Raw genomic sequence first — 8,748 nt, forward strand, 5'->3', positions numbered from 1 at the left:
GTCTCACCGCATGGTCAGGTGATATGATTCTTGGTAAAAGAGTACAGTGCGAGCGTCTTGCAGTAAGCCATATTTGTTTTGCTGCATTTCTCGTTCCAGGACTTTTCCCGCGCTCGATACAATCCTCCTGCGAATTAATTATCCTGCAGTTTTTTGTCGAATTTCTTCATGTTGAGACAAGGTAATTTACTTACTTTTATAGAAAAATCTCAATAGATGAACCTATGGAAATTATTATACTCTGGATGAGACAAAAATATCGCGTATATATTTTAAAGTAACAACTGCAAAACACAACGCAAAGGGGAGAATCGAAATGAAGCTTGAAGCTTGACGTAAGCTGTAAAGGCATCTGCGGCAAGTTTTCCATTTCTGATTTACTTTGGCAAGTTCATAAGAACGGAAATTGTTTTATTAAGGTGCTCCGGTACTGAGAACACCAACATCTGACTGTCTGTAGATCAAAGTGAATTGAAGAATTTTTGTTTTACAAGATTCGCCTGAGATCAGCTTTGGGCCATTCCATTTAATAGACGCACCTCCCCCCGCCCCCATTGAGGGTGTCTCTAAGAGTTTACCCCCTTAGGATAAGGTAGATCAAAGTTTCGACACGTTCCCCTCGGAAAAAAGGGGGGGATCAGGGTTACCCCCTCAGTACACTTTATACTGACTCCCCTTGATTTCCAAGTCTCTCAGTGGGTAGGGTGTGGAGGGGGGGGGGGGGAGGGGGTGCGTACATAGTAAATTTATGGAATGGCCCATTCGCATCGGATTCTAGTCAATTTTTAGATCCTTGAAGAAATCAGGTCAGAATAATTAAAGTGTGCCACACAAAGTTTCAAGATAAACCTTTATGAAGACATACATGTATTACATTGAGCAAAGTAACTGTTTGCGTAGCTGGCAATCTGCAACAACAGAACTACCAGCAACACAGGCTATATATGCGCAAGTCTTAAATAAAAGTGCTTACCCTGCTCTATGTTGGGATCCTTAGGCTTCATTCGGTTTTTTACTGCTTTTTATTTAGGGATTTTTCAAACAATTAAGAAGTTACTCTGACACTACGAATCACCTCACATTAAACAGCAGAAAAACAAAAAAGTGATTAAGAACCTACCTCCCTTAAATGACACAAGGTGAGCTGTATATTTTAATTAATACTTTTTATACAGTCATATTTTTTATATTTTACATTTTCAAATACAGTTATTTTGCTGTATACAAGTCTGCAGCTATGGGATACCTGTGGTTGATGAGCTAAAAGTTGATAAGTGGTTGTGTGTTTAGTGACCTGGCCAATAGCCTGCATGCAGGCTCCCTGCACTGAATGGTGCACGACCAACAGCTGGGGAATTTGAGCATGGAAAAGAAGACCCTGCAATGGTCTCCTTTTCCTTGCTCACTCCAGTTCCCCAGCGGTTGACTGCACGCCATTCAGCACACGGAGATCCTGTGTGCAGGCTACATGACCAATAAGTGGAAGGGAGGACTAGAGAACAAGTGATGTTATGCAAGCGTCAAATTAATGCTGACTTCAGTCACACAGTCATTCATAGACTAGGAAAGCAAAGGACAGTCAAACCTACAACAAAAGACAGATAAACAATGGTGGTTGCTGACAGAGAATCTGACCAGGACTCTGATTTTTCAGTTCTCCTTTCCACCATTGCCAAGCAACTTGTATTCTATCCTTTCCGACGGGTGCATTACACCTTTCCATCGATTTACGCATTTGTAAAATTGAAGCACATGACTTTGTAGAGCCTGCAGACCAGTGGGACTCATTGCCCATTCAGGACCTACAGTCTCAGACATAATTAGTTGGGACAATTCATGCCAACATCCTCTATTCCATTCTCGTGGGTTCCCTGCCCCTCTCAATGTTGTTTATCGCAGTTCAGTCACCAAATCTTTCACCACAGCTTTGAGAGGGAAGGAAGAGGCAGAAGTGTGCCAACAATTATGTCTGGTACTGTGTAAAAGAGGAATTCTTGGTATGTGAGTCCTCGGTGTCTGCATTAATTGGCAGCAAATCGTATCACACTTGTGTACACGTATCAGAGCGACATTAAATGTGGGGAGTAATAAACGATTGTGAGCTGAATAGAAAATCATTACAGGAAATAATTATTGTTCGCTTATTTTCATAAAAGAGTGCAAAGTTAAAATTAAAATAAAAAAAGATAAAGATTTCAACGGTCACGTTTGGGTTGAAGTACCAATTGCATGATACCTCAACATTTTTCACATGGTTAAACATACATCTCATCTCGGGTGCCATCTCAGCTACGCAACCCAAGTATGGTCGCCACAGTCCATTGGCTTGCTAAAACAACTTGAAAACATGCAGCAGCATGCAACTAAACTTATTTTGAAGCTTCCCTACCGTTGCGATGTAACTTATAAGACCCACCTTCAACTAACCAATCTATTACCCAGCTCATATTGGCACGAATTTCTGGATATAGTATTTTTTTATAAAGCTGTAAATAACTTAGTTTTCATATATAGTGAAGCTCTGCCTGTAGCTAGACAAACAACGAGATTTACCAGGTCATTGAGCAGCAATGCTATTACCGGTACTTATATTCTGAAGCAAAGTAGAACTGTAACTTATCAACGTTCTTTCTTCATACGCACATTTGCTTTTAGCAATTTGAACTCTTGTTTGCTTCCTTTTTATTTATTTTCATTTTTGTTTGTTTGTTTATGAGTAACTTTAGTTATTATTTTCATTTAAGAGGGATTCACTGTAATTGGCTAGGCTGTAGTGGTCTCCCTGCCTAATAATCCTATGTTTACAAATATATTGTATTCAAATTAGGGGAAGGTAAATAAATAAATAAATATGGTTCAGGTTGTTGATTATTTTATGCGACCCTCCTTTACAGCAATTAGTTGTAAAATATGCTTAGGCATGGATGATATGAGCTTATTGACAGTCTCGATTGGTATGGAGTAATGTCTTGAACACAGAATATGATTCTGTGGTAATTTGTTTCTCAGTGACCTGTTTCTCTAGTTTACGCAATATTTTAAGGCTTGCGCTGAATACAGTTGTGCAAACTGGATATTGTTAACATTATGGGTTTCTTTTAATACAACCAACTTTGTTCTATCCTTCCCACGGACACATGACACCTATCCATCTTTTCATGTATTCTCTGATGAGTATAATATTATTTAAGCGCCAACAATGTTTTCATTGTTGTCCTTCAGTTTGGGCAAAAACATTGCATAGTTCACTTGAGAGAAGGGCATTTTGCAGATTGTTTTCAAGAACATTTGGGGTAAGAACAGCTATTAATAATAGTCTGTACCACCTACATTTTAAGTTCAATATTCCATTGCTGATCATTAATATGTTATAATATTATAATATCCTTTTTTGTAGTTGTGTTTTGTATTTTTAATATTTATCTAGTTTGTGTAAGTAATTTGTATGTTAGTCTGTTTTTTCTTTGTCTTGTTTAATTTATTTTCCAGATTATGACATCTGTGCAAGATGCAATTACGCAAAAGCTAACAAAGGAATTCGAGGTAGAAATTACATGTAGTCTCTGTGATGTGAGTTCAAGGGTGGCACAGTCGGTTAGTCGGTTAGTGCACGGCCTTGGTGCAAGAGGTCCCGAGTTCAATCCCCGGATCTCACATCCTTGTTTCGACTTCTTTCCTTTCAGAGGAGCCTAAGTAGCTTTAAATACCCTTAACACAGAGCACTGATGGAAAGGGGGGGGGGGGGGGGGGTAAAATGAGCACACCGTATACCTTTACCTTTTAATTATCTTTACCATCTCAGGAGAAAAGGGCATTGCACTGTAACTGGCAGTTGTTGATGTATGCTATAGCATACATGTTTATATCTTATGGCTCAATTTTATATTTGGTTCAAATTTTTTTAAACAAACTTCTTAGTCTAGTTCTATTTTGATTTTTTTCTTTGTTTTACATTATGGATTGTGGAAAATGAACTCGATCAAAAAATTTTAAACCAAGAAAAAATTTGGACCACAACATCCTTTTTACAATAAAGTTTGGAAAGAACACAGAGAAAAGGGCAAGCATTTTAATAAATGCTTGGGAATCATTAGAGCAACAATACAATCCTGGAGCAATTTTTCACTGAAGTTTCATTGTCCGTAACTAAAAGGATTTGCTACATGAAGTTATGATATTAATATTATGCCCTCCTCCTCCTTCCAAAGCAATGTTGAAACACTGGTAGGAACATTTGTGCATCTTCCTGGACAACATCGTCCTGGGTGGGGTGGGGTGGAGTTAGGGGCACCCTTGGCCTTCTTTTCAAGTTTAGGCCCAAGTCTCAACTCTTTTCTCTGGGATTGTAGGTTTCTGTCATGAATGAACTCACATAGACCTCTTTCATAATGTCAGCCAAATAAAATAGTCTTATGTTTTAATGCTAATAATCCATTCTAGCCTCGCTTCAAAAGAATAAATTATTTTGTTTCAAAGTGAGAGCAGTAGGTCTAATAAACATAAAGACAAAAGAATGTAAAGGAGGTCAACATTTATGAAAAAGGGTCTATTGTTCTCAGTAATTCATAATACAACCTGGATAAATAATTATTGTATGCTTATCATAAAAGTGGTTTCTAGTCACTGTCAATGCAGTTTTCTGGTTAGCAAGGTTGCATCTGTCATGTGGGCACCATGCATAATAGGATTGTTCAGCATTTTCCCACACACTGAATTCAACTGGAAGGATCCGGTTTTTCTTCTTTTGTTTTCAATAGATTTTTTTTAAAATTCTCTTTCAGCCTGTTCATTTAGATGTCATGAACGAAAGCTACATGCACAATGTTCCAAAAGGTTAAGCTGCCTTGGAGATTTTTTCCTTCGATCATTTCATTTAAGTGTGGGAGGGTCTGATAATTTTTTTTTTTTTTTCGTGATTCACAGGTTCAGAAACTCACTTCAAAGTGGTTGTTGTATCAGAGACTTTTCATAACAAACCACTGATACAGGTCAGTGGCCACTGAAGTAATAATTATTAAAAATCTGCACATTCACTATTGCTATGCCCTTTTGCCCCTTATTAAAGCGCTACTATGATCAAAAAGTCAGTTCTCGTTTTTCTTCACATTTTGAAAGTACTCACATTTAATGTTCAACATGCAGAATTTTTTGGTAGTAATTTCAAAAGGAAGACTGTTTATCCACTCTTTTTATTTGATGGTCCACCATCACTTGGTGCGGTTCCCACCAATAACCTTTCAGCAAATCTGGATAATTTGAGGAAAAAGTGACATCATTTTCTCACTAGCTTAAGAATGACGTGTTTGAATGCCGCTTAATTAGTATGCAGCACAAGAAGAGTTTTTGGCTTTCAATTTGTCAAATTCATGTTCTGGATACTACTTAAGCCGCATTCACACACTGCATTTTTTAAGCTAGTGGGTAAAAGACGTTACTTTCTCCTCTATCTAACTCCCTGAAGGCTAATATTTGTCAGAACTACAGCCAGTTATGGCAGACCGTTAAATAGAAAAGTTGCTGTTAAAAGTAAATTTTCCTCTTGAAACGATTGCATAGAATCTCGCATTTCGAGTGTTCAGCACAAGAACTTTCAAAATCTGAAGAAAAAGTAGGAGTGATTTTTTATTGTGGTAGCACTTTAATCTCTCCAGAGCTGGTTTACGCAAGTTATGCAAACATTTTGGTGTCTTTTGTCCTGATAAGACATTACTGAGTTTGCATATGTTTGCTTGTGCTTGCTAGCTTGTCATTCCAGGTATGCAGATGCCGTAGTTGAAATACGTTGCTTGGCGACAGGCGAAAGGACAACTGAAAAATCAGAGTCACAGGCAGTATTCAAACCTACAACCTCCATAACACTGTTTGGATGCTCCACCTATAGAGCTAAAAGAACTGCAATATTTAAAAAATGAAAATTAATTTTTTAAATTAATCATCTGTGTCTTGTAAACAATTTGGTTTGTTTTCTCAACAGAGGCATAGAATGGTGATGGACATCTTAAAGCAAGAATTGGAAACTGGAGTACATGCTTTGTCCATACAGGTAATAGCAGGAAGAGATATCAGGGTAATCATCAGCCTGAAGTTGTTCCTAGGATGCTTTTTGTTCGATCTCTCCATGATCTCCACCAACTGGAGAAATGTCTTTGCACTGGTTCTAAATTCTCTGTAGACTAGTTGGGTTTCTTATGCAAATATTCCTACAAAGTCTTTCTAATCAGAGCAAATTTGAGCTTTATAGCTCAAATTCAATTTTAACCTTGAGCTTTGAACCTAGTCGTATACAAATAGATTATCATTTACCCTATGCTTCCTTCCTCTGAAGAAGATAATAAATTTGATTTTAGATATACCAATGATGCATTTTTTTTAAGTTGACTTAAAGTGCCCCTAACCCCAAAATATTTTTTTTGCTAAAATGAATCTTTGCACATGTTCGAGACGCATTGCGGCCATTTTTTCCTTTTTCTAACAAATCCTGCCATTTTATAGGCTTCGAAAGTTGCGAAAATCCAAGCATCTTGTGTTCACGACCGAGTCAGAAGGGGAGTGGGTCTATTCCTGATGTGACGTCACAATCTCATTTACATGCATTTTTACAAAGAGTTAATGCCATGTAAATCAGTTTGTGACGTCACATCAGGAATAGGCCCACTCCCCTTCTGACTCGGTCGTGAACACAAGATGCTTGGATGTTCGCAACTTTCGAAGCCTATAAAATGGCAGGATTTGTTAGAAAAATGAAAAAATGGCCGCAATGCGTTTCGAACAGGTGCAAAGGTTAATTTTAGCAAAAAAAATATTTTGGGGTTAGGGGCTCTTTAAATTCTTCATGGTCAAGACACATACCTTATTGTGTAAATTGTTTTGTATAATTGTGTAAATTGTTTTGTATAATTTTTCTCCAATGATAAGTTTCTTTTTTTTATTTTTGTTGCACAGGCCAAGACCCCACAACAGTGGGAATCCAGTGGTGGGATGGTGCCCAGGTCACCTCCTTGTTTGGGTGGCAGTGCTAGATGACCCAATAAAAGCAATTAACATTATTTAGTTATGATTACAAACTGTGGAGCGATTGTAGAATAGACCTAATCGGCTAACTCAATGTTGTACCCAATTCAAATCTCCCGAGATTAAGATCCTTTGTGTATTGTATTTGCATGATAATGTAGCATTCATATTTACATGATATGGAAATGCCTGAAACAAAAGGTTTTATTCCCAAAGGGTTTGAATTGGGTACAACATTGAGTTAGCCGATTAGGTCTATACCCTCTCACTAATGTATTCTTGTGGTGACATCCTTTAATTAAATGCTATTCATATGCAAATTAAGTGAAAGAGTATTCTAGAATCCGGTCCAAGCTGTTTGATCAATTGCGTAACTGTCCAAAATAAAAATATAAGTTTGTGTGCAAATTGCCTGGCTAACTGAGTAACAGACGACACTAATCGTGGCAGACTGACTTGGTGATCGAACCATCGACCGACCGTTGCTAGACGGTAAATAGGGAGCTTTAATAAGCACTCGATGTTTTCGAGACGTGAACGGCAACCAAAAGTGAGCTGTTTTCCATTGTAACTTATCTTAATAGTTTACAGACATTTATATTGCTAAGTATCTTTTTTCCAAGTGAAACTATGATCCTCGCAGTTATGAACGCAATTTTAGGACTAGAACTGGGTTTGAACTCGTGACCTCGCAATGCCAGTGCGACGCTCTCGCTAACTGAGCTATGACTGCTATGAAGCCACTGATGTTGGGGGCTGGTCATTTATGGGTTCAAATGTTCCCGTGATGAATGAATCAACGGACGAAATGATATATGAAATGCGAGGATCATAGCTTCACTTGATTTCATATCTGCAGTTCAACATATGATTCGTTTCATATGTCATGTCGTCCATCTTTTCTCCATTAGAGATGAGTAGTTTAATAATCTGGGAGACACTACTGTCCTGGATTGCAAAATGTCCGGTTGCCGTCCGCGTTTCCAAAACGTGACGTGCTCAAGGAGGGTGCTCCCCGGGAAACAGACGGGGATGCTCGTCGGAAATTTTGAATTTAACCCCGAAAGGAGACCAATCTAGGCGTGGCTTAAGCAAATTTTGACCCCTAAAAGAGACCGTTTAAAAACACAAAAATACGACATGCAATGAGTTTTAATGATAAAAAGGCATAATCATCGAATGCTTTTATCTAAAAAGAAAATTTAAAAGGAAATTTGACTTCTGTTTCTCTTCGCGTAATTTTGTGTTACTTCGCGGAACCCTAAACGAGACCTTGGTGGCATAAAATATTGGCGCTTTGCCCGGAACACCCTAAGCGAGACCAAAATCCAAAATTTACACCCCTAAGGGAGACGACGAGCATCCCCATCTGTTTCATATGGGAGTCCCCCCCCCCCCCCGGGGGGTGCTCAAGGCTCGAAATACCCTGGGTGCCAAAAGAATCTTAATCTCAAGGTCGAAATCAACGGTCGAGGACGAAAAAGAAATACCTCTGATGGTGGCACGATTCCATGCGTAGAGACAGTTCAGAGTTCTTGGACGCCAAGCAGAGGAGGCAACCGGAAATGAGATGTTTTCCGTTTTAACTGGTCTTTGCATAACCACATTGATATTGCTAATTATTAAAAACTGAACTACGGAAATTAGATTTCCAGCATTTTTATTGGCTCGCCGGACACAGGCTATCAGTTCATATACCTGCTGTACCTAATATGGTCAAGAACGCGTCAGCAATAA

General features: G+C 38.4%; 2 protein-coding genes across 2 annotated transcripts in view; one reads left to right on the forward strand and one right to left on the reverse strand.

Moving 5' to 3' along the window:
• LOC138032093 (uncharacterized) overlaps window positions 1-92 on the reverse strand; it is an 11,696-nt gene extending 11,604 nt beyond the window's left edge. The window contains exon 1 of the mRNA XM_068879684.1: window positions 1-92. This exon is cut by the window's left edge and continues 240 nt beyond it. The gene's annotated coding sequence lies outside the window, so the exon portion shown is untranslated.
• A 1-nt stretch (window position 93) lies between these two features.
• LOC138032096 (DNA-binding transcriptional regulator BolA-like) lies at window positions 94-7,715 on the forward strand. The gene is made up of 8 exons (XM_068879686.1): window positions 94-181; window positions 1,031-1,139; window positions 3,223-3,293; window positions 3,490-3,543; window positions 4,782-4,833; window positions 4,924-4,988; window positions 5,975-6,043; window positions 6,943-7,715. Exons 2-8 carry the CDS (start codon window positions 1,130-1,132, stop codon window positions 7,021-7,023), a joined length of 402 nt encoding a protein of 133 aa, XP_068735787.1. The 5' UTR covers window positions 94-181; window positions 1,031-1,129; the 3' UTR covers window positions 7,024-7,715.
• The last annotated feature ends 1,033 nt before the right edge of the window (window positions 7,716-8,748 follow it).

Source organism: Montipora capricornis, chromosome 14 (assembly GCF_036669925.1).
Source record: "Montipora capricornis isolate CH-2021 chromosome 14, ASM3666992v2, whole genome shotgun sequence".
Lineage (NCBI taxonomy): Eukaryota > Metazoa > Cnidaria > Anthozoa > Scleractinia > Acroporidae > Montipora > Montipora capricornis.